General features: G+C 40.2%; 2 protein-coding genes across 2 annotated transcripts in view; one reads left to right on the top strand and one right to left on the bottom strand.

Moving 5' to 3' along the window:
• LOC137969911 (TNF receptor-associated factor 6-like) overlaps positions 1–9947 on the top strand; it is a 21481-nt gene extending 11534 nt beyond the window's left edge. Inside the window, exons 2-7 of the mRNA XM_068816319.1 lie at positions 2738–2789; positions 3301–3408; positions 4570–4644; positions 5029–5106; positions 6758–7107; positions 9033–9947. Of these exons, the coding sequence (XP_068672420.1) occupies positions 3403–3408; positions 4570–4644; positions 5029–5106; positions 6758–7107; positions 9033–9540 (1017 nt within the window). The 5' untranslated portion in view covers positions 2738–2789; positions 3301–3402 and the 3' untranslated portion in view covers positions 9541–9947. The remainder of the gene's footprint in view (positions 1–2737; positions 2790–3300; positions 3409–4569; positions 4645–5028; positions 5107–6757; positions 7108–9032) is intronic.
• A 281-nt stretch (positions 9948–10228) lies between these two features.
• LOC137969912 (CD151 antigen-like) lies at positions 10229–26614 on the bottom strand. Its single transcript, XM_068816320.1, has 8 exons — positions 26478–26614; positions 26299–26386; positions 23913–24104; positions 22099–22173; positions 20913–21017; positions 20284–20442; positions 16833–16916; positions 10229–14535 (listed from the first exon to the last, which is right to left on the bottom strand). The coding sequence occupies exons 2-8, from the start codon at positions 26362–26364 to the stop codon at positions 14476–14478; spliced, it is 741 nt and encodes a 246-aa protein (XP_068672421.1). The 5' UTR covers positions 26365–26386; positions 26478–26614; the 3' UTR covers positions 10229–14475.
• Positions 26615–26633: the final 19 nt, after the last annotated feature.

The raw sequence follows: 26633 nt of genomic DNA, 5'->3' as shown, positions 1-26633 counted from the left end.
TGCGGTTTAGTTTTCTCACGCGTGACTGGTTTTTTGCTCGAACCACAATATTTTTAGAGTTAATTCACGGTTTTAGGATTTTCTTTCAGCTCTATAGGATATGCGAATCAATCAAGGCATTCAAGGGACAAATAACGAAAAATGAAATTCCTAACCACGTTTCAATTCTATAATCTCCGAAAATCCAGAATTTACTGTGTATTGTACAATGCAAACCTCTAAAAGCTTGCTCGAATTCACAGCCTTCCACCGCCAGTTTTGTTTTCGTAACACTCCTTGCGCTCAAAAACCGGTTTTGAGGCCACTTGGGTGCACTACCGCCGTTAAACCAGTGAAATTGAGTGTTAGATTGTTTTTACTCGGAAAGGACTGGCCCTGACTACACAAACCAATCAGCGACCGTGTTCATAAACGCAAATCATGGAAGTGAGGTTCTCAACCGCCGTGACCAGAGGGTGTTTTTCCTCGCCACGACGGCTTTGGGGTTCGGTATCACGGCTTCGCCGCTCATAGAGATCACGCCAAAGGAAAAAAGCCCTTTGGTACCCAGGGTAGCCGAAATCTCGGCTATTGAGTTTTATATTCGCTTGCTTACTCATTAAAACAATTTGCGACGTTTGTGACAGTGGTACATCATGAGCAACAATGTCACTTCTTTTACATTATTTCTGAGAATTATTGGAAATCAATTGTAATACCTAGTAAACACGAGGCATATCGGTGTACACGCAAGTACTACGCGGTCATTGCATTTAGCATTGCATTTTGTTCCTGTGGTTGGCAGATTTGAAAAACAAAAGCAATGCTCGGTGTTTCTTGAATTGCGGCGCGTAAATGATCAACGAAAGTGCACCGCACAGTTACCTTGGACAGGAATTCCATGAGGTGAATTTTTGAGTTTGAAAGCAATCTTCCAACGATGTAACAACGGTGTGTTGGTGTGCTGCTTCTTAAGTCAATTGAGCTTCATTTTTTGTGTGAGAGCGATCGAAGTAATCGATTATAGTTCGCCCGAATTGTTCAACAAGAACAAGATGGAATAATTACGAACACTTACCATAGCGCTAAGTTCTATTTTGGGATTACGCATTCCTTCCACCGTATTGCTCTCGCTAAATGTCACGGTTCGTCACACTTCACATGGTGTATAATCGAGCGTTGGAAAAGTTATGACAGCTTTTGTCTGAAGTCTGGTTTCTTACAAAGGCGTAGTTAAGTCATGTCACACTTACTCACGGCTTATTTGATTTCGCTATTCTTTGTTGGCCAGTAGATTATTATCTCTTCACGACATGGAAAATCCTTTGGTTTGATTAAGAGTCATCAAAGGAGATTTCATTTCGGTGTCTGACATTTGCAGACTGCAGACTGCAGACTAATCCTAAATCACAATTATGTTTTTACGAGACATCTGGTTTGTCTCTTTCTACTGGGCAAACCTGCCCAGAGGGAAGGAGCACGAACAGGACTCGAGGTCCTATGCGAGGTGCTCCACCCTACCCTATCCAGACCAGAAAGACCAGACCACAACACCGGGAACTACATGCCCTACTCTTTACGACAAGTGTGCGGGTTCTTTTACGTCCCACAGGATTATGAACATTGAAGGGTTGTGAGACGGGACCTCCGGCTTATCGTCCTTATCCGAGAAGACTAGAGAGTCTAACCATTTGCAGATGTAATTACAAAGGCAGCACTTTCGCCTCAGTTATTTAAAGACCCTGAGTGTTGGTCCGGCCGGGGTTGAACTCACGACCTCCCGCGTGACAGCCCGGTGCTCAACCAACTGAGCCACCGGTGCGCGGTGAAGCTCACCGTTTTAAAACGGGTTCTTAGACTTAGATAATGTTTATCAGCGCTATTTGAAATGGGTGCTTAGACTTAAATAATGTTTATTAGTGCTATTTGTAGGCAGTCTGCAGTCTGCAAATGTCAGACACCAATTTCATTTGGTCATTGACCAACATTGCGCGTGCACGCGTGGAGTTTTTCCGGGAAACGATATGTCACTGAGACACAAACAGAAAGACTCAGCCGTATACAAGTAGAATATAATCTAATTATATCTGAAGTGATGGGGACACTTGTCCTGAGGATGGCACGAGTTTCTGCCGAGACATACCTGCAAGATTTAACCGTTACGGTTAGGGTTAATTTTTCTTGTTGTTATTTCTATTTACTGTCGCTTGCAACTACCTGTCCACACGCTTGACAAAAACATGTTCTGCCGGCCAGTCAAAATTCAGAGTTTTGACAATCAAACTTCAAAGGTTACCCGCCCACTTTGGAACGTTTTGGCGCCACTTTGCAAACACTTCACCGGAAGCAAAGTTAGCAACACGTACGGGCATTTTGTCTTTTGCAGGTTTTGAACACCTTGCTTGAAATTCCTACCTAGTTTAATAATTGTAAACGCCATGTCTTGCCAAACGGCAAATAAATCACCTACGATCATTTGCACAACTGGCGCCAAAACGTTTCCAAGTGGGCGGGTAAACTTTGAAGTTTGAGTTTCAAAACGTTGAATTTTGATTGACCGGCAGAACATGTTTTGTCACGCGTGTGGACAGGTAGTTGCAAGTGACGGTAAAGGTTATTGGAACCCTTCTGTGCTCTAGACCATAATTATTTTCAAATGTTTGAGTTATTTCAAAGGGAATGCCTTACATTCTACTATTTTATGTTTGGTTCATGCCCCTATTTATTGGTGTTTACTTTAATTTTCTTATTACTTTAGGGTATTTGATCGCATTTGTCCCATTTGTAGTGAAGAATTGGATGAATTGAAGGTGAGTATCCTTTTTTCAAGTGTGGTATGTTTCTTATAGAACTCCTTACGTACAGGCTGACTAATCAGAATTTACTTTTGCATGCAGTTAAAAGAGGCAATAAACTTTCTTAAAAGCCAGTTCACACAGAAGACCTTGTAAATCCTTACAATAATAGTTATTCCCGTCATTTTGATCTTTTCAAAACTTAAACTGCTTATTGTCAGAAACCACCACCTTGAGAATTATTTTTTGTACATTATGGCATGAAAATGTTTGGCTGAGTTTAATGCCCACTAATGAACTACGCCAATGGGGTGTTTAAATAAATGAAAGTGATGCAGCAAGAAGAGACTGGACAAGGACAAACCATGCCAGTTAATCCCATTGTCAACCTAGCCTGTGCGTTATTCAAGAATCAAAGACGTAAAGGACAAAACTTACCCGCTTTGAAAGTGTAAATTAATTGTTATTTACCAAGCAGTTGTTTTTTGTGATATCCTAATTATAATCCCCCTCTTTTTAATCATAGCTTTTTGCAGACAACTTTGCCAAGAAAGAAATTTTGCATCATAATGTGTTCTGCCACTTTAAGGAGTCGCATGGCTGCACATGGAAAGGTCCTCTTGAGGAGATGAAGGTATGCAAATTTTGGAACTTTCAACTTTCGAATCATCATCAGTTGCTTTTAAATGTGCCTCAATTAGAATGTGTTACTTTATTTCAGATAAAAGGCGATCATTACCGGTAAAATAGAAAATCTTGTATAATTTATTATTGCTGTCAGTATATGGACTAACTAGTTGCTGTATTACAGCCTGTGCAAGTCATACTAATCCTGGTGTTACTCAGTGGCTAAAAATTGGATGCATTTTTCAGCCGGTCTGTGGACTGACTCACCACTTAAAGAAGTGCGCAAAAAATGTGGATGTCAATGTGCAGACAGTATGATTTTTGAAGGGATCTGTGCACAACCACTGCCTTCAGGCAGCTCTTTTGACGGACTATATCACTTGGTGCATACTTGACATCGATAAGGAGAATGGCTCACATTCACCAATTTCAACTAGTTTTAATCACTGGTGCAAAACAGTGATTACAAAATGGTAATTGAAAAAACTAATAACAACCAGAGGCTAACCGCACCGAAAGTGTTTATTAATACGGAAAGCTGATTGGCTGCTTAAATGACATAAAATAATGCACATGGTTACAGCATTTGTGACAGAGTGGATGCATGAAACTTGTCTACGTTGGAAAGACAGAAATCATGAAGTGAGCATAAAAATGCATATTAAACAAGTTTAAAATGGAGAGCTGCAGTAAGCATAATAAATTGTTCAGAAGGATTCAGTTTTTGAGCAATGACTCTTTCTTGTAAGGATCATTTGAAGGAGTGTGAATTTTTCAATATGAACTGTCCCAAGAACTGTAGAAAGAAATTGTAAAACAAAGATCTAGAGGAGCATTTGGAAGAAGAGGGTCGGAACAGGACCACCCTTTTCAACTACTCAGCAACGTTTTTCATCTTCAGTTAACAAAGAAAATAACGGGGGCCCAGCAGTGATGCATGTGTTCTTCGTTAAAGTTTTCTTTTCATTGTAAATCTTCTTTGACATCTCTGCCATCTTCTATTGGACACAGTCCAATCAAACGCTCATTTGATAGTGATGTTTGAAGCTGATGACATGATGTACGACATGTTGTATCAGTCAATGTCATACTTTTGTTGATAATATTTCAACTACCTTTGTAGTATTTATAAGTTTAGTTGTATCAATGTCAAATATTATTTTTGCAGATTCATGATCAAAATTGCCCACAATACCCTTTGTTGTGCGAGAACTGTGGAAACGAAAACATTTCAAGAAACAAGGTAAGCAAATTTTTGCATTAAATAAGAAATTCTTTTGACAACATCGTAGAATATTGCAGCGGGAATGCTCATATGCATTATATTATCCAGGGGCTAATAAAATAAGTCACTCATTGTAGTGTTCAACTCTAACTTCGAGGTCTTCCATTTACTTCATATCTTTTGCCGCTTAATTTACTGTACCTCTTACATCTACTTGTCCATTGCTGTTATGCTAATTTTCATCTTAAATATTAAATACTCCCATACTAATTACTCACTTGAGGTGTCCAGGGGCCAGCCACTCTGGACACTCCACACCGAGTCCGTAAATATTACAAGTACAAAAACTTTGAGGAGATTCTTGTGCATTTGGTACCACTGTTCATGATTTTTATTCTCCAGATGCAGGAACACATTGAGAAAGATTGTCCAAGAGCGGAAATAAAATGCCCTTTCAGCACTGTGGGCTGTTCGTTTGAGGTACAAAGCCATGCTTAACATTATAATAGGAAATTTGTTTTTGCACCGTACAGGAAGAAAAGTTGTGGTGACCGTGCTTATCAAACTGATCGTGGAGATAAAAAAAAATGGAACGATTCTAGAATACCCGGCCATTTTTTCATGGCATAAATCTGTTGGGCCCGCACCCGCAGTCGTGAACTAAATGGAATGGGTCATCTCCGAGTCGCTATTTGTGTCGGTCTTCGCAGCGAGTCTTGGCGCTCAACTATTAAAAGGGAAGGAGTTTGATTTGCATGAGAATACGCAACTCATTTCCATTTGCAACAACTAGGAAATGGGCTAATGAAGCGAGTGTATAATTATTGCTCCCCTAGTCGAAAGCTAACTGGACTTCAGTGGGTGTATATCTGTTGCTCCCGCAGTCCCGCACTTCCGTAGTCGAAAACTAAGTTGCATCTTAGTCACAGATGAATGCATTCCAATACCGTGTAAGGAATTTTTGAAATGTTATGAATTGAGGGCAATATCACGCACCGTACGCGCAGTGGAAACCCTCATGTCATACTTAATTCGGGCAGAAAAAGTGCCATAAGATTAGTCTCCGAAGACAAACGAAAAAATTCCTCTCACAGTATTTGAGGTAGTACAATCATCTATGAGAACTGAAAATTTGGAAGCGATATCTTAAACCCCGATAGGACAGGAGGTTCGAGAAGTTGTAATTTTGGCGTCAAAATAAAGCCCTAGAAAATCGAGCTTAAAGATTTCGCGTGCAGTTCACGGTCTGCTGAATAACTCCGCCCCCTTGAAAGTCAATTATGCTGAGCCACTCAGCGTTCGGCCATGTGCTAAAGTAGCAGATCGCGTGTAAACGCTCTCAATTGACACCCGATCCTTCCACGTGTTTTTGACATAATAGGTCAATCATTTTTCGCTCGCGGATTTTGGCGGGAAACAAAGAAAAGCGATTTTAGCTGTTTTAAATTAATTTTTCAGAATATCTCTTTGGGAAAATATACTTCACAGCCCACCGATTCAAGATTTGCAAAAACAAGAAATTTGAGCTAGACGCCCAAATTTAGTTTGACTGAGCCCTTGATAAGTAATCACATGATTTTTGTCCTGCAGTTTGGAATTAATAAGCACTTGAATTTTTTCAGACTAAATTGCACACACCCTACGGGCTTGTGCAATTTTGTTCGCCTTTGAAAAAAATTTACTCTCGCTTATTTATTCCAAATTGCACTCGAAATCATGTGATTACCTGTATTTACCTATACTTTAAAGGACAGTTTGAAATTGGACGCCTTGGACAGTTATACGCGTCATTAAATTCGCGCTAGTTGTACTTGAATCATTTATCTTTTTCCAGAGCTGTTAAAAAGAACTAAGAAAAATTGATCAGATTAAGCTATAAAAATATTATTATCATCATCTTCTTGTATTTTGTCATAGTTATGATTAATTGATAATAGGACTTCGTGTCGTACAATTCAGGGAGTAATCGTGCAAGAATTTTCAAATAGGCCGAGCGCGATTTTGAAATTACTCGCCCGATTACTCCCTGAACTGTACTCCACTCAGTCCTACTACCATTACTACTTCTCGAGAACGAGGGAGGATCAGTGTAGTCATTTGATGATCGACATGTATTTGACTCTCTACATAGGGCCCACGCCCAGCAGTAAATACGCATGTCACAGAGCAGCTTAACAGTCATTTGATTGACATGGCAAAGGCATTTGCAGCATTAAAGGCTGATCAGTCCGGCGAACTGGAGATAGCACCAAGGAATCAGATACGACGCACCATGAGTGGCGCGGAGGCATTTCCACAAGAGCAGGCCAGCCATGACGTGTTTGTGAATGACTTGGCAACACTGTGTCAGCAGCAGCGTGGAGAAATAGATGAAATGAGACAACTTGTTAATGCACTCAACAGCTCGGTTCAGCATTTGGAACGTCGCCTCGAAGACACTCGTATAAGGGTAGAAAGGCCTGTACAAGAGCTTACTGTTAGGTGAGTGCGATGCGACGCGAGTATATGATGAGAATTTACTCCCAGAAAATCCAGTGACCAAGGTGATGGACTAAGACTACGGCTTGAGATTTCTATCAAACGTTAAGAGACCAACACTACCAAAGAAAAATTGGCCAGGCCAAGTTGCATGAAAAGTGTTGCGCGTATAACTGGGCCTTTAAAGTGGAACTATGAACAAAAAATCAATTTTTTCCCTTTGGATTTCAAAAACTGTGTTAACTAAACACGAACTGGCCCAAGTTTAAAGCCTTAATTTCAAAAAGACAATTGTTTATTTTAAATGGAAATCATAAAATCTTGAGAGAGCTGGATCGAGGAGAAAATGACGTCAAAGGCTCACTAGTTTAAGAATACAATGCGTTTGTACGCGACTGAATTAATGTGCAGCACGGGAGTTTCGGGCTTTCAACTCGCGTTTTTTGCGTACATAATAATCTAGGTTTACACGCTGAAATTTTAAGGTGGCTTACAACAGTTTTCCGAAGAAAAAGATCAACGTTTTCGAATCTGTGAAATTAAAGCAACAGGATGTCTCTTCTGAAGTGTTAGTCACTGCAATTGATGTAAAATGTAATTTTGCCGAACAAATAAATGCAAATCGGGGGAAAATGCTAAACATAGTGACCGAGCTCCTGGAGGGGGGACTGGAAACTAGACACTTCAAAGGCTTTTCGAAAACCAGCCGTACAACCCAACCTCAAAATTTCTGGATTTCCGAAAGCGACAAAAAATAATTATGTAGAGAAATGGTTAAATCTGCCAGACAGGTTTTTCACAAATGACAAAAAACGTCGATTTTCGTCTATTTTAATAATAACTGAAAAACTGTCTGATAGAACTTTTTGAAAAAATGTTGACGCTTTTGTCTACATGTTGTTTTTTAATTCGCAAAATTTTAACCCTGGTTGTACGGCAAGGTTTTGAGAAAAAGGCCTTTGAAATGTCTAGTTTCCAGTCCCCCCTCCAGGAAGATAAAATTACATTTTACATCAATTGCAGTGACCAACACTTCACGAGAGACATCATTTTGCTTAATTAATTTCACAGATTTCAAAATTTTGATATTTTTTCTTCGGATAACTGTAGTAAGCCACCTTAAGCTATTGAGGCAATGACGTCACTTTTTCCGAGATCCAACCTTCTAAGGTCCAGTCGATCAGTTTTGAACGTGAGTAATTGCGGACCGTGAAATCCAAAACTTACACTCAAAGTAAACAGCATTTGGATAAAAATCAAAGCTCAAAATTTTGCCAGTCAGATGTTAAGCAAACACACTTTCAAAATTTGTAGGAAAAAAGAAATTGATTTTTTATGATAGTACGACTTTAAAAACAATAGCAGATGCTTACAACACCAAACAATAGCAGGTTACAGGAGCTACTATACTACTGTCAATCGTCCTCTTCTGAGAAGAGAAGTCTAACCTTTCCTCAGATGGCATAGCAAAGGCAGAACTGTGATGCTCAGTTATTTCCGAGCCCGGGCGGAAGCAATGCATCGTAGAAGTTTGTCTTGGACTCAGTTCTTTCGGCTCTAATTTAGCTAGACCAGTTTCTTCGGTTATTTTGACGTAAAATTTCCTCGCACCGCATTGGAGATGCAGTTTTCCCACTGTACAATCCAATGATAATTTATGAATGAAAACGAAAAAAACTGATATGTTAATGAGTGGCAGTATAAATGATACTAAACTTTCTGTTTTAAATAGACCTTTCCTTTGATTTTCTTCGTTTAAGTACTTTTCACCAAAGTTCATGACGAAATGAGTTTTAAAAAACACTGACATGTACAAATTCTTGGCTTCACTTTAACTCTGAGAAAATGGTGTTTACCTTGGCTGCTTATAGTGGTGATATGACCATGGGTCTCAGCTGGTTATTAACAGTGTTCCTCTTATCTGTCAGGTTTAACCGGGTAGAAACGAAGGTGCTGGAGTATGAAGGCCGTGTGTGCAATGGTTCCTACATCTGGAGGATAGAGAATTACCGGCAGTGTCGTCAAGATGCCATGAACGGAGTTATGACGGCCATACAGAGCCCAGCTTTCCATACCAGCCTGTACGGGTACAAACTCTGCATGCGGATCAACTTAAATGGTGTGGATAGTGGAGTCGGAAGGTTCGTTGCTCTGTCCGTTCACATGATGAAAGGGGATTATGATAACATCCTAGAATGGCCCTTTACTGGAAGAATCGCTCTTTCCATCTTGGATCAGAGAGATGGCGTGGAATTTCGTCAGCATATCAGCGAGACCCTGGTCGCCAAGCCAAATCTGTTGGCCTTTCAGAGACCAACAGCTCCGTGCAATGACAAAGGCTACGACTTGGTGGAATTTGCCCCAATTGAGCAGATCCGTGAACCGCAGTACGTGAAGAACAATACCATGTTGGTCCACATTCAGATTTTTCAGTAAGAAGGCATTTTCCGCGGCAATCGAGGGCTTCGAGGCTCCCTCGTCGTGGTCTTCAATCCAGCAAGTGCGGTCGTGAGCGCGGACGCGGTGGCACTTGCAGGCGTTGACGCCAACCTGTGAGAATGTTCTCGTATTTCTCAGCTTACATTGCTTACGCTTCACCTGGCATTGCCAGGCAGAAAGCTCTGTGAGAAGCATGGAAAGCAGCCTTAGTTTGCTTGCGCTAAAGAACCTCTCCAGAGTTCGGTGAAGTTTTCAGTTTGTTGTTTCTTTGAGTCCAGACATTTCCCCAGCTGCTTGATCAAAGTGGTATATCATAAGATCATTATGACGGCAGTTTTACGCCTGACAAATAGCAGTTGAGGAATTTTTTTTTCTTTGACTTGGTTGAAGACTAAATACGTGCATGTATATTGACCGAACACAAAAAAATGGCCGCTAATAGATCATTCTTTTGCCTGTGTTAATTAGCGTTAGAAGTCTCGTTTGTATGTTGAAGATTGAGAGAATTTTGACTGTAAACCGAGGCTAGTCAGACTAACTTGCAAAATGAGAAAAGAATGATTTTTGCGTTTGGTCTGATTTTTTTACTTTTACTTTTTGCGTTTGTCTGTTGTAGTTTGCCTCGTTTTAACGCTTTACTTGGTAGCTTACGCAATGACGACCACGACAACGTCATTGTCCAATATAACTTTACGTATTTTTAATCATTTCGCAATGATACCAAATCACTCTACGTTGAAAGTGTGGACCAACCGTTCAGTAAATAAAAATGGCATCGATCAATGGTATGGATGCTTGGAGAGAGAGTTCAATTTGGATATTTCATGTCGCCTTCAAGGCGAAAAATGCAAAAATGGTCAAAGCGAAAGAATAACTTTGAAAATAATGTTATTTCATCTGGTTCGAAAATCAGATGAAGTAACATTGGCCGTCTTTATACTTGAGACGTATAATACGTCTGGGCGACTTTGGGCAATTTAATTTAATGCGTCTTTTAGTTCGTCATTTAATTCGTCCCGTATAAAGACGGGCGAGAGACGCAGTATACGTCTGGACAAAATAAATCGTTTGATGCGTCTTTGAAGACGCACTAAACGATTTAGTTTATCCAGACGTACGATGCGTCTCTCGCCCTTCGTTATACGGGACGAAAAAAGACGTTGTCTATGCTTAAGCGCCCGTCGCAATAATTTGTGAGATTTTTTATTACTAATATTTCAACGCTAGCAGAGGTCTCTTTTCTTTTTGCGTTCTCTCGGCTGACGAGTACAGGAAGAGAGACCTCTTTTAATATTGCGCCCTTTATAGCTCTTTATCTAAACCACAACATTAAAATTTGCGTCGATATTAACTATTACGAACAATCGTGCACGCACGATTCCTTTTCTAAGCATTTGGGATAGTAAGGAGACAACTGAGATTCCTGTATAATATCTGTTAAAACAGATCATTGAAAACAGTTAGGCGTGTTGCATTGGACAATGTGTGAGACACAATAGTGTCATACAAACGAAACAAGTTACAATTTGTCAAGGAAGATGATTGCTAAATCATCAAAGCCGTGAGAATCAACCTCGAGATTCCTCGATGACAACTGCAGTAGATTGCCGCGCTGGTTCCGGAACGGGACCAGTTACAATTTAGTATAACGGAATGGCCAAACGCGCGCCTCATTTCCAACGCAACATGTTAATGTTTATGTGCCCCAGGCCCCTGGGGTGCAACAAGTGGACCTAGCGCGCATGCCCTATTGCAAAATGTTGCGTGAACGTGGCCAAACCAGTACAACACCACACAACAACCAAAATGTTGCATGAAAAATTTGACCTTTTTCAAATTTGATCCAACATGTTGCAACATACCACAACGTATCGCAACAGGGTTGCCAAAAGTATGCAACATGTTGTGCCCTAACAATGTTGCAAGATGTTGCGTTGAAATATTGCGAACGTTTGGCCAGACAAACCAAAATGAGCTTGTTTCGAAACCATTTCAAAGGCACGCTGAATTGCTACTATGATGTAAGGTGATCATTTTAGGCTCGTTTGTTCAAAGCCCGTTTAAAACTTACACGGAAAAAACTGAAGATTTTCCGCATGTTTTTTTCTCTCCTCTCTTCATTCATTTACGTAAATTTGTGTTGTCGACGTATTTTCACCGCGCAAAATTCCAAAAACCGCGGTTTTTGGTTCTTACATAATCGCGGGGTTGCGTTAATCGTCTTTTCATCAGCTTGGCCCTTTAGAAGCCGGTATTGGTGGAATCACATCTTTAAAAACCAGTATAATCAAAATGGCTGCATCGTCTTTTGCCTTCCAAGTCTTTTTCTTTCGAAGACACAGGGGGATTTTTGGTTTCTCTTAGCGCGCCATAATTGGTTCGGGGCTTTCGATGAACGCGTGTCCTTTTCTTCTTTTAGACCTAACATTAGGGGTGTAATGTGACTTTTTTCTTTAATGCGTTTATATATAGTAGTTTAAAGCCGCGGGAAGTTGTTTAACTGTCACAAATAAGTAAGAGTAACTAAGGGGTAAAGGAAAGGAACTATATTTAAGTGTCTAGTCATCTAACGCTGTAGCACTAATTAGGGACACTGTAAACTGAAATCAACGCAAATCAAGTCAAATGTTGGTTTTTGAGGTCTGCAGTTTAATTCTTTGGTGACCAAGGTAAATTTCTTCGCAATTCAGAAATCACATTAAGTGAGTCACATTCGGGTGTCAAGCTCAGACTGAGTTCTTGTGAGGCCCAGGCCTCGCGCTGCCAAGCGCAGGGGAGTTGCCATGATCAGGGCAAAATCCTGTCAGAAAGTGCTTGGTTGTTCACCGTCAGGAAACTCGCTCATAGAAAGGAAAATTTGATCTTTCACCTATTGCCTGGGTTGATAGGTCTGTTGCAAAAAAGTTGCGTTTTTTGTTGCTTTGCTGTCAGGTACCAAGAGCCTCAGTAACTCAAGGTCGTATTCGTCTTGGTGAATCAAACTGGTGTTTGGTCATCAAACTTGGAGACAAGTCGTGGATTAGTTTGAATCAGAAGCGTGGTATCACTGGGAAATCTTGCCGTTACTCCCGGTTCGGTAATCAACACGTTAACCTCATTTGGAACCTTCTTTTCTCTGCACCTCTGGGGCTGTCACCTTGTTGTGGTGGTGTGGCTCGTGCGCCTCGTTGAATCCACGAGCTAGGCCGGTTGGGGTTCGTCCCCTGGTGGGTCCGACCTTTTGGATTGGTCGTGAGGGAGAGATTGGGCAAAGGACAGCTCCAAGTGTTCCGAATCAGCAGTTGGGGCTTGGGGCCAGTCACCCCTCGTCGTGGTAATTCAGCATCTTGTTTTCGTCATCATTAAGGAGGGCAGATTTTTTCTAATTTCTCCATCTCGTTTCACTATTGCAGCTGCTTCGTTTTCATCTCTATTGAGCGTTGCATGTTCGCTGGCAAGTGCTTAGCGAAGTTGTAATCTTCTCAGCTTGTATAAAATGTTTGTGTCGTTGAAGTAGATTTGAAGTCTTAAGTAGATTGTACGTCGTGTAAGTTGAATAAAAAGGGAAATGTCAGTTTGAGGGATAGAAATAAGTGACGACCTTGGATGAAAGTGAGTTTCAACCCATGGCAGAAGTCTCTTCTCCCGTACTCATCAGCCCAGCGAACGCAAAAGAAAAGAGACCTCTGCTAGCAGGGAATTTATTAATAAGTAAAATAATAGTAAATAAATAATAAAATAAATACAGGGAGAAAATCAAGAACAATAGCCCACTTTCGATATATTAAAATTCAGTCCTAAACAAAAAGCATCAACTCGAGGTTCTGAGGAATAAATACTGTATGCTTCTACCCCAGAGCCTCGAGATGATGCCTTTTGTTCAGGACTGAATTTTAATACATCGAAAGTGGGCTATTAACTATTGATCTATAACAATTATCAATAATTAAGATAATTCTGCATATATTACATCCCGCATAATTATGCCATTCTGTAGGTCATGCCACATGCCATTCCGCAAACACATTCTGCCTTTTACCCTCACCCTAAATTTTATATATCGATAAACTCGGCTGATTATTCAACTTGTGTGGTATATACTAAATCAATTATTCACCTCAGTGTCGGTGAAATCGGTGGATATTGACCTCCACTTTGGTGAACCACTGTCAACTATTCAGGTCCTTCTCACAAACAAACTGTTATCTATCGTAGCTGTTGCTTGAATCTCTTACTCCTACACCCACAACCTCGCTTGAGTTTTTCAACAGCTCCACTTTTGTACACAAGTAAACTATCTTTACTTAGTGTAACTTCTTTAAATCGAAATAAACTTTGAGCTAGTAAGATACTAAGAAAAAAAGCCCGTCAGACATTAAACTTAAAAAGAATCTTGTGGTCGATTCTGCCAAAGCGATTTGACGTTGCTATGGTGACACACCTTGTTTGCTGCCAAAACTTTGCAATTTTACCAATAGTGCAGGGTTTTCCGCAACTCCAAAATAAACAAATACACAAATAAGCAAGAAATAACTGAAGAAAGCAAAAATATACAGTCTTAAATTTATGTCCAACAAAAAGATAATGTTAGAACACTGAAAGACGAAGAGGAAACTTAACTTAAAAAGGACAGATGCGAAGACTCGTTTTTCGTAGTTTGTGCCCTTCAAATGCGCAAATCTTCCAACCTTAAGCCACATTTAACATGAAAAATATCAAATCTTATATAAATAGTGACCTCTAACGTTTTTTTTCAACGGAAAATGCCAAGTAACATTTATCACAAGAATAATACACTGAATCTTAAAAAGTAATAACCTATGAATTTGTTAAAACGGGTATAATACATCAGTTTCATTTTTGAGACAAATGCCGCTGCCAATAGCAACTTCCTCGATTAGTATCACAAAAACAAATATTCCCTCAGTTCTCAAACACAATACTTGGCAGAAATTATATCTTCTCGTACCCAATGGAACGGTAAAGGCAGATGGCAAATATAATTCCCAGAATCTGCAAGTGAAATCAATCAACGACGCCTTAGTTTAAAGATTTCAAATCCTTCAAATCGGAGGCAATAATGTTTTCACTCATATTTCAAATGCATTTTTTATGTACCTAGACTTACACTCGACAAAACGAGCACCTTGATTGGTTGATTCTTGGTCACGGGACCATACATTAAGGTCGTGTTCTATCGGGGTCAACCGTTTTTAGTTGGTTGGGTTTTTTCGTGTTCTCTAGGGAAAAAAACCGTTTTCGGTTGGTTTGGTTGATCAACTTTTTCAACCGGCATCAAACTAGGTTGAAACGGTTGAAAGAAAAAGTATTGGCAGCAACCTCTGTCGTTTACGCGGGCCATTTAAAGTCGGCCGCGGGCTCCCTGCCGTGTTGCTTTCGGGCCTCAACTTGTCAACGCTGAAAAGTCTGGTAATAACTATTCCCAGGAGTTACCGCGTTTCAACCGAAAACGATTGGAAAAGTGTACTATTGGGAAACCTCAACCGCTTCAACCGAAACCGGTTGCGGTTGAAACGGTTGATCCCAATAGAACACGACCCAAGCGTGTACTGTTATTGATGGCGAATGATTTTATACTCCCATGAAAAAGGCAAGAATACAGGTTGCTTGGCAACGGGCGAAAGGACAGTGTAAAGCAGAATTCTGATTTACGACCTTCGTAACAGCGGTCGGATGCTCAAAACCCTTCACCGTCAATAGCTGCATTGAAGATTAATATGAGGCGCATGTCATTGTAAAACCCACACAACCGTGAGACACTTTGTCTATATAGAACCTATATAAGCGGTCAAACGCCCCAGGAGTTCTTCTTCAATGGGTAGAGCTTCATACCTATGTTACGGAGGTCGTAGGTTCGAATTCTGCCAAGAACTCTGTTTTTGCAGTTGTCTTTTCGCTGGTTGCTAAGCAACTAGCTTACCTTGCACTCAAATTTGGTTGAAATTTTAAAAAGAGGTTTTTTTTTTCAGTTTTAAATTTGTGGGCGCCTCCCCATCTTGAATTATTGTGGCGTGTAGCCCTGTTTTCCGGCACACTGGGGGACACAATTAGGGTGATCCTTACTTGCCACATTTAACCAACATGGCAGAGCCTAAAAAAGTTGTAAAGAGAAATAGGTGATTCGAGATTTATTTACGTCGGATACAACATTTCCTGCGCTTTGAAGTCATTTTCTGTCGGAGTGGAGGATCCCTTTGGAAAATAACACCCGTTGCATGCACAAAGTGACTAGAATACAATCGCAAGTGCCTGGCAATTACGCTGTACGATTATAGGAGGTTTGCAGCTAATCTCTCGAGACAAGAATGGCAATGGTGTAAGGTACAAATGCAAGTGGACGAACAAAAGGGGATAATAAAAAATCTATATATCGCTTTCGTCCAGCAACACGAGGATGAATTAGGAAGCTTCTCCAGCCAATAGGAAGTTTAAGCAACGACGACGGCTACGGTAACCACAACGCCACAAAACAAGAATATCATTGGTTGAAAGATGGAAAAATAGTCGTGCTGCACGTGGAGCGCGCATTTTAGTACATTTCTTTGACGTACAATGTGAAATGACCAAATTTTCGGTTTCGGCGACAACGCGAGCATAAAGCCATGAACAGTCCATTTTTTTACCTTTCCTTTAAAAGCGCTCGGACGAATATCGTTATCTGATATTTCGCCCCTTTTCATAACGAGAAAAAGATAGACTAATCGCGAAGTTCTATTATATTTTGGAGTGACGTTTTCGTCGACGTTTCCGTTTTCCTTGTCCCTACTGGGGACTTTAAGATCTACAACGCGGTCGTCGATGACAACGCCATAAAGGAAGAATATCATTGGTTCAATAATTGTGCTGCGAGTGTGCGCATGCATTTGAAACCATTTTTTTGCGGTGCTCTTAACAACAACGCCGTGAAATCACATTCTTGTTTTCACGAAAACGCGAGCTTACAGATTCGAATCCCTCATTCTCTTTTTTTACTCTGATATCGCTCGTACCGTTTTATTTTTGGGATACTTCGTCCACATTGTACGACGTGAACGAGATGGAATAATCGTAAAAGACTGTTAAGGATCTAAAAGATGAGAACAAGTTTGGAAGTAATTTCGGGAACAAGGGAACACAAGCACATTTTAAAAGAGAACAGGGGAACAAGTGCCCCCAATCCCCCCCCCACCCCCCAATCCCTTTGAGGACCTCTTTCATACATCGTCACCGGCTCCCTTCAAATGATTGGCTTTATTATGAAACAAATCACTGGAATAAAAATGAAGATTTTGTGATGAGGTAACCCTTACCTGTAAGATGGCAATTCCAACACCTATTCCACCTATCACAGCCATTTTTCGTTTCGCAAAATCTTGTAGTGCTTGAGAACAACCCTAAAGAAACGCACCGCGGTTGATATGTGTAGAAAATCGTATGAACGAGAGTGCATTTCTGTGATTTATAGCCACGAGTAATGTTTTATGTTTTGAAAGGTTTCAAAATTTCACGAGCTGAACGAGTGGCCATAAATCACTAAATGCACGAGCCAGTTCATACGATTTTTTATTTATTATATACTCGACAAAATCACTCCATCGCTTTGTTTCCATAGCAACTTCCGTTTTTCACTCTATCTATTTATGTGTTATTTATGTGTTAGTACAACAAATGAATTGAGAGTCATAAAATAAATGCAAATTTTCAAAGAAAACAATGGCCGCTTTCTATTCGAGCAGAACTTATAGTTGTAAATGTCGAAAATTTCATGTGGCGAATGAAACAGCATTTTTCGGTTGGCCGCTCGAAACCAATCAAATCAACGAGTATTGTTCCAAAATATCAACAGCAATTACACCCGAGGACGAATAAACCAATGAGTCAGGATTTTCCGGTTGTTCCAGAATTTCGGTAATTGGGGACCACTTTGAGAGGCATACCCAAATTTCCTTCCATTCGATGCCTTGCCTTGAATTTTTTGTCGAATGGAAAGCGCCCAATGATTCGTGTGACCTGTGGACATGTTGCTAAAGGCCGGTTTACACGGTACGATTTGTCGGCCCGATCTGTCGGCCCGACAGTGTCGGAGCGCGAATCGTACGTGTATTTTGACACCCGATCTTAAGGCCGATTCGTGAAAACGAAATCGGCCCGATTCAGAAAATCTGTTGCAGTGCAACAGATTTTTGTCGAGTCGGGCCGACACTTTCAAAGAAGCCGACATGTCAATCAAAACTTTGAGAAAAGAGCATGCGTACCAAACAGAAGCAATCAAAATGGCGGACATGAAGACTCTGAAGAGGCCAAAGTCGCGCAGTTTCCAAGAGAAAGAAATCTCCCTGTTGATAGCGGAATGGATTAAATATCCGTGTCTATATGACAAAGGGAATAAAGAGTATCATGGCAAGAACAAAAGAGAGATTGCGAGAACGCATGTAGCCAAATCACTGAACGAACAACTTGGATATGACATAAGTTGGTGGAAAGCCCCGGCTTCGGTCCGATGCCAATTTTTCACCCAAGCACATCGTGTTTTCCTTCTTCCTCTCTTTTTGATTCTTAATAATGCTGCAGCAAGTAACAGTAATGAAGTTGTTGCTGCTGCTGTTGATGAGTAAAGCGACCAAAAACCGTTGTGCTCGTCAGCCATTTTGTTTTCGCCGTAGCATTCACTACGCATGCGGAGTAAAGCACCGCTTTAAAAAAGAACGAGGGCTACTAGACATTCTTCACGTCGGGCCTTAAGATCGGGTGTCAAAATACACGTAAGATTCGCGCCCCGACACTGTCTGGCCGACAGACCGGGGCGACAAATCGTAGCGTGTAAACCGGCCTTAAGGTGACATATGACCCTAACAATGAATGCATAGACGTTAGGGCAAACAGTATTGTAGACTCAATCCTTCTCATACAACAGCGTCTTGTAATTGTTAAAACTGGTTTGAGCCACCTTAAATAAAAGACGCACTATAAAAGAGGTCTCTTCAGGCTCTGCTTTTGTGCGAATTCGTTCAAGCACGACTGATGATCCAAGATGGCGACCAAAAAATAGCAATACACAGACGGGACCGCTAAAAGATATTTTCCAGGGTGAGAAAAATGACTGGGGATATAACATATTATGGACGCATTGTCGTTATGGCCTATCTTCATTGCACAAATGGTCACAGAGCTCTTTATGCGTCCATGGTTGATTGGCGAATCGCCCGCACGTGCCTTAGGTATACCATGCACGTCTTTGTAGGTTTTTATCGCGTTGATTTCGTTTTGCTTGTGTTTTTACGGCTGTCTTTACCACTGCTTCTTTTATTTCTCGCGAGAAATAAATATGTGTCACGAAACCATTCATTTCTTTGTTGAATATATTCTTGAACATCCAATTTTCTTTGGGAGGGGGGCAAGGTTTAGACACCTCCTTTGTCTCTGGTTCGCCGAATTATAAGCCCATTCAGGCGACTTGTAGTTGATTGAAAGGAAAGTAGATCGGTCAGTCATGGAGAAGTGCCATGTGTTTTACGTATGCCGTTTCTGCAGAAACGATACACCTTCTTCCAAAATAGCTGTCTTGTTTGCTTGTAAATTAGCCCTTTTTGCATTGTTCTTTAAAGTAAAGTTCAAAAGAATATTTCACCTTGAATGTGGGAACAAGGGCTAATTTGCAAGTGCACTAAAGAATACCAAAATTGGTGGCCATCTTGAAATAAGGTGTATAACGTACGCTCAAAAGAAAAAAAATCGTTTCGTTGCAAAGGTTTTTCTCGCGGGGAGAGAAAATAGTAGCTAAAAACAAAGCCGTAAGAAGTCAAGCAAAACAAAATTGACGAGATAAAAAAAAACATCTGTCGGCGAGGTGTGAGCTAGGGATATACGACCATTTAATGTGCCCCTGTGACTAAAAAAATCAATTCTTATTTTTCTTTGGATTTCAAAACTGTGTTAACTAAACACTTAGCGACCAAAGTTTTAAGCCTTTATTTCAGAAAGACACTGGTTTATTTCAGCTGCAAATTTTTTTTGTGCGACTGTAACCAACTCAAGTTTGAGATGAATGAGAACTTTTTAATAAAACTTTAAGCCATTATATTTATATTTGTATATTTGTAACTTGTAAATAATTACGCAATTCAGTATTTTACTGCGATGTGATGTAATAATAAACCAGTCAAACCAGTCAAACCTATTTAATGGTCCGCCATTACTAACTTTAAGATCTTGGGAAAGCTAGATTGAGGCGAAAATGATGTCAATGGCAGCACGGGAGTTTTGGCTTTTACTTCGTCTAGAAGACACACATGACGTAACAAAAGCTTTAGGGGTCTTAAGGAATTTCGAATTCTGATTAGGTATTGTTTCACGATTTTGCTCTACTGTTTTACGTCATGTGTGTCTTCTATACGAAGTAAAAGCCGGAGTTTTGGGCTTTCAAACTTTTAAACTCGTGTTTTGCATATATAATGAAGCTGCATTCACACGCTGAAATTTTAAGCTAGTGAGCCTTTGATGTCAGTTTTCCCTGGATCCAACCCTCTGAGGTCCAATCGGTCAGTTTTGAACGTGAGTAACGCCGGACCGTGAGATCTAAAACTTACACTCAAAGTAAACGGCCTCTGGATAAAAATCAAAGCTCAAAATTTTGCCAGTAAGATGTTGAGCAAACACACTTTCAAAATCTGAAGACAAAAAGGAAGAGATTTTTTTTATCACAGGACACTTTAAGCAAGCGCGCAATTTCTTTCGACACTAAGTTGAAAACTCTTTGCCCACCTCTTGGAAGATGGCGTCTTTTTTTCCTGTCGCACTGCATTTCGGTGCCTTCGTCTTACAGCAGGATTCGGGAAAATCTTCTTTCGCCGCTTTTCGTTTTGAACTGAACCATTTTGACTTCTTCCAGTCGTCAGGACTCGTTACTCCACAACATTTTAACTGTCAAAGAACACAAATTAAAAATTTTCTACTTTCTCAAATCCCATAATACATACAGTTCATATGCAAAAGATTCACTCAAACAGGTTTGCGGGTGTTCTGATGTTCGCATACATGAGGTAAAAGACGTCTCACAACTGTGAACCCAAGCTCTCGCTCTTTCTTTCCTTGTGAGAGCCTGAGTTTGAGGTTGGCCGGCTTGCCCTTGTTTGGGCGCGATTTTGGGATGGGAGTATCGAAAATTTTTGTCTATTTGTCAAAAAAGGACGGTTTTCTTGCAGATTATGTCATCTATCCGCCAGTGTTGCATTCTGGAGCTAATGCTGAGCGATCAAAAGAACTCCTGCGAGTTGTTTCTAGTCACCAGATCCTTGGATCTTATGTCTGCACGGAACCCTCAGCCATGCACAAACTGTCATCAGATTCCATTTTATGTAGTCATACCAAGACCCCTTCTATTCAGCACGTACCTCTCGCTGGACGTTATCGACTGCCTCTGTAAGCTTCTCCTTGCCCTTCTCTCCGTAATCAAGTGTGATAGTCTTGTTCACAGTATCTTCTATCTTACCAATCACCTAAAACAACGGAGGTTAGTTAGATACTAAGAACAGTTTGGACAAAAGAACATCTGCACCGTGTTGTCAGAAACAGAGCTAGATTTCGAGCCACTTCTAAAATGGGACAGGTAACGGTGACAACTGATGAAATGTAAGAACTTTTGATACTTGCTGTCCCTCGTTTTTTACGGGATAATCTCCATAAAATTTTGTCACGACCTGGTTGCAGTCCTTGGACGTATGAGCAGCCACGTGACATCTTGAGGCCAGGTTACATTAATGACATCCTTCGACGTCACACTTGTTCATTAAAATGGGGAATTTGTCTACACCTGTCCGACATTCTTTTGAGTGGCCTATTGAAGGTTAATTTGAAGAACAGGATTTGTACGTTGGTGAGAGCCTCCGCCTCTCACCGATGTGGCCTGGATTCTGCTCCCGAAATCAGCGTCACATATGGGTTGCTTTGCGTTAGTTGCTTTTCTACTCTGTTCCGAGTGATTTTTCCACGGGTACTCCGGTTTTTTTCTCTCTCATCACAGACCAAACCAGCCTACTTTAATTTGCAGTTTTTCCAGCTAATCAGTAGAGCACTTGTTATCGGCAGAAGCTCATGACTTTGACGCGTTTTACTCTGTTTCAGAGCTGGGGTTTTTTTTTTATTTAAAAATTTCCTCATTTGCCTGGATGTAACGTAGCTCGCGCATTTTCCCGCGCGTCCAGCTTCGATGTTATTTTTGTCCATATTTGGGCATAAAATGAGTGTCCTAGAATCCTCAGCTTTGTTTCAAGGAAAAGAGCTGCAAGTTACACGTTTCAAGGTCACGTGCTTCTGTTAAGGCTGGTTTACACATATGACGCAAGCATAAGCACAAGCAACATACGCAGACGCAGTAGCGTTTTGGTAATTGGTACCTTTCATTAGAACAAAAGACACTAATTAACAACAAGTTAATGCGCCTGCGTAGGCTGCTTATGCTTATGCTTTGCGTCGTATGTGTAAACCAGCCGTTATCGGTTATATGCACTTCAGTGAGACTTACACAAAGTGATTACCATTATCTGGCAGACTACATGAAACACTCCTGTTTATTCTTACCTTATCTCTCTGAGAGTAGGCCATGATTCCAGAAGCGATTTCCAAAATGAAAATCATCATCACTAGGAAGGCATACTAAATTCACAGAAACGGAATAATTGTTTGATTAAAAACACCCACAAATCATGGATACATTTTTCCCTAATTTTTTTGCAAAAACAAATGATTCCCACCGTTAACATTTATTCCCCGAGATGGAGGTGGCTAGTGGTGGATATTTACCGAGCCGCGAAGCAAGGTCGGAGGCAAATATCCACTACTAGCAATCGACACTGAGGTGAATAGTTGTTTTAGTATATACTAAAACAGTGAGAAAAGTAATGTTTAAAAAACGAGCAGCAGTGTTTTATCGGGGTAAAACACGTGCTGCGAGTTTTTTGAACAGCTTCAAAAACATTCCACAAAAAGCGTGTCCCTCTGGACCCAGAACAACGGTTAAAATTATGAAAGAAGAATATTAGCATACAAGAAAAACAAGCTATGCCTGATTGGTATTCTTTATATGAAGAACACTAATGAGGAGTGTTTTATCGGGGTTTAAAACACGAGAACGTGACGGATTTTAGTGGCTATTGTGAATTGATTGAATGCTCTCGACCAATCAGATTTTTCATAATGAGTCTGATGTATAATAACCACTGATATTTGTAGAGCATAGTATAATAGCTCACAAATACCTTAATGGCCAAGCCAATCAAAACTCAAAATTGCATTATCTAATGATCTAGTTTTTAATAATATAAGCCATTACCATCTTCTACATCTTTTCTATGAGCTGGGGTCAAATACCTGGGTGTAGAAACTCCCTTACATGAGCAGCTCGTTTTCTCCCGGCACTAGTATGATGTCGATTGAGCGGACACCCTTATTAGAAGCGGTTGTCACGCACAGTACATTTAGATCTAGACTACGTTTATGTTTAAATAACTCTTTACAACTTTACAAAAAGCGGCATTCCCTTTCACCCTTGAAAGTGAGAACTTGTCTTTGGTGTCCTTATTGGTGGTAGAAACCCCCAGAGATGTCTACAGGGAACCCGTACTCTTGGTTTAATTTGCTCTCTTCACAAGTTCTTGGAACGGAACGGGCCCGTCAAGTTTTCCTCCTACTAAACCTCTTAGCTAAAGCCGTGTTCACTTAAGGCCTCGCTTATGATCGAATTAAACATGAAAAGGATTACAGTCCCTTATTATAATTGGATTATAATTACTTCAAACAACCTAACAAAGGCTAATTACCGTGCGTAATTGAAAAGAATGGAAAACACGCGAAACTTCTAATCGCTTTATGGAGCGAAGATTTGGATTTGTCTTCCTCTATTCTCGAAAGCTATCCTTGGTTCTCTTCTCGCCTGAACCAATGATAATCGTGGCAGCCACGCGATACGGCACCATTTCGTTACCCTGCCTATTGTATTTGAGGTTTCGCAGATGCGAACTGAACCATAATTGAATAAAATTGAATGGAGTACGATCGCCTGATTTATACTTCAGTTGATCATAGTCAACGTTGAGTGTGAACACGACTAATCTCTACACTTAAGAAACCAGAGGTAAGGAGTAACTAACAGTGTAAATTGATCACAATTTCATTATTTTTCTTTCGTTTTATCTCATTGTTCCTCCCGCCAAAAGAATCTCCTTCAAACGATCGTTTTCCGGCTGGAAAAATTGTTATTGCATGCACCGAACGCCTGGCTAATCAACGTTTTTCTTCCAGTCATTGAGCGTCATTTTTTGTTTTACTTTCAACCAACCGCATTATAGACAAAGACGCATTACAAGCGCGTCTGTAATGTGTTTTCCATAACTTACTAAGAGAAGAAGCCATTTTTTCTCCTTCATCGCACCGCAGCATCCGATACCACCAATGATCATTACCAGGGCCCCCGCGGCTATCAAGATGTTTGCTGCTGTCTTAAATCCTCCCTCCTCCATCAATGCCGAGTAATTGCTGGCGCTCACTCGCGCAAAGATCCCCACGGCCATCACTGCAATACCTGCGGCCTGGAAGCAACAAAGCATTAAAAAAAAGATAAAGATAACTTCTCTGAGCTGCCTTAAATCGCGTCGAGAGCAATTTTGTAATAGCTTTGGTTTTGGCTGCTCGGTGATTGGCTTAAAAAAAACTCGTGACACAGACAATCAGAGAAAACAGTTGAAACAGTTGTGACTTGCTCGCTCGCTCGCTCGCTCGCTACTCCCCACTCTGGCCATGACACGAAATGGAAAAAAAATCACATTTTCTGCATAAAAAACAGAGCGAAATTGTTTTGATTTTTTGTGTAATCTTGCACGAGGTACTGGATGGAAGAAGATCGTTCGAAAATATCTTCGGTATAGAATACATGCGCAAAAAAGACTTGACAACGCTGAAACGAATTACAACACAAGCCCGACTGATAACTAATCGTAACGACCTGACGATACCAGCTTACGTTTGCAACTTACGAAGATGAAAATTAATCTCACTTTACTGAACAGAAGAGTTTTCGAAAGCATTATTATCAGTTTTTTTATATATGAATTTTGAGGGAGTATTGATAATTTGCGTAGTTGAATTGAGATGTCTTTACCCCAAAAAATCGGTCACGATAGAAAACTCGCAAAGTGACTTCATCGCCGAGAAGAAAAGCGAGTCCATGGCATTGAGGTCAAAATAGATGACAAATATATCAGTCATGTCTGTGATCGATTTTTGCCATCACGATCTAGTTAATTTCTCAACAACTAGGCAAAGATTTGTGACTATGCAATCAAATACACTTGGCTATCATAAGATCATTATTGTTAAAATATATTTATGTTCTTCATAACATAAAATTGATAAAATTCGGCAATGAAAAAGAGAAGAAAGGATTTAAGAAAGAATTATTTTGAAGTTGTTGGCGAGGCGAGGTGCTCTTGAAAAGACAGCAGAAGCGAAAAAAAAAAAAAAAGGAATTCTAGACGAAAGCCTGAAAGACAACCTCAACTGGATAGACTGCCAAGTGAGCGACACTTTCAACCCGCTCGATTAGGACCTAAAAAGCGGTTTGTTTAATGTTGAGATTTTTGTAAAATTTTCTTGGTACCGTGGTAACCTTGACGTTAATTAACTAGGACTTCTGATAAGGGTTACAGTCGTGGCTGCTTATTAATTCACATGTACCAATTTTTTTTTTCTTAGTGCCCGCATAACCTTGGTTAATCTTTGGGGTCTACTATTAAAGTTCTTCCTCCAATGGGTCAAGGATTTAATTTCTTTGTCGTGTTTTTTGGCCCTCATTTAGTTCTCGCGCTCAGTTAGCATTCAGTTTGAAAACACCGTCAGAAGAGATCACAAACACTCGACGCGTCTCTTTTCCCTTGTTCCAGGGACCAAAAGCGAAAAAAGTAGCAGCCTCGAACTCACTTACTACCTTTTTGTAATAAAACCATGATTTGAAAGAAAGTGACATAAAAGTATTCTTGAGCTGCCAAATATTACAGGAAAATTATATTCGTGTCCGGAAGTAAAGACATATGTTTTTTTCTGAAAGGAAGACTACAGAGGCTTAACAAATATGGCGGACTGTGTCGATCCACACTTGTCTTTTCTAGTGAATTTTGAACGTAACCAGGCAGCACAGGCACTTTTTAAAACTGGCAAATAAAGTTCTCAGTGAGATATGAGCTAGCAAATTTAGAAATAAAGTACATGGTATCACTGATTTGATATAGAAGATTATCTGGCAAGTTTTTTGCCCGAGGTGGGATTAGACGCCATTAAATGGAAGATTTCTCTTCCCAGGAGCAGTTTTTCGCTGATTGTACATATTATGTCTATGCGTCAAATAAGATGACACGAAAACTAGCAATATAAGGTGAACGTCAGTAATTTCTGTAAAAATGTTCCCTTTTGGCTAAATACAAACACTAAAAAAAGGGTAACTCTCTGAGGTCTGTCATCCAAAAACCCCTCACGGTTTTACTTTTTCCGTGTTAAGAAAACGGGGAAAAATTATCTACAAAAAAGTTCAAAGCGAAAATTTGATTTTTAATGATGAAAACGACAGTCACAACCAAGAAAATTAATGAGCAGTTAAAAGCTGCAAAAACTGCGCACTAAAAGTCGAATTCAATCTTTTTTTTTTGTATGGGTTGGAAATGAAAGCAAAACGGTGTTACGGACAAACGAGGTCGCTCGCGAAAATCCCAAAAGGTTAGCAACCTTACTCACCCAAAATACGAGATTAAAGACGCAAAGCATAAACTTCATACATCTCATTCCGCAATCCAGCCCCATTTCGAAGATTCTTTTCGAAGCCCTTAAACAAAATAAGGATGAAATATTTAAGATCAAAACGCATGATGTCTTTATGTCTTTCGCATCCTTAATAACCAGGACTTCTATACTACCTTTCAACACTGGGTTTGATACCGCAAACACAAACTGAGGAAATTGTCTGCTCCAGCCACCTCCCAATACAGCTTAAAGATTCCGTTTACTAATGTTTTCTTTTCTTCTATTTTTGCAATTTGAGCTTGAATAAATTTTCTTGTTTTATGCTGAGA

The sequence above is a fragment of the Montipora foliosa genome, chromosome 9 (genome assembly GCF_036669935.1).
Source record: "Montipora foliosa isolate CH-2021 chromosome 9, ASM3666993v2, whole genome shotgun sequence".
Classification (NCBI taxonomy): Eukaryota; Metazoa; Cnidaria; class Anthozoa; order Scleractinia; family Acroporidae; genus Montipora; species Montipora foliosa.
The sequence above is the reverse complement of the archived record's forward strand: the minus strand, read 5'-3'. Positions and strand labels throughout refer to the sequence as shown.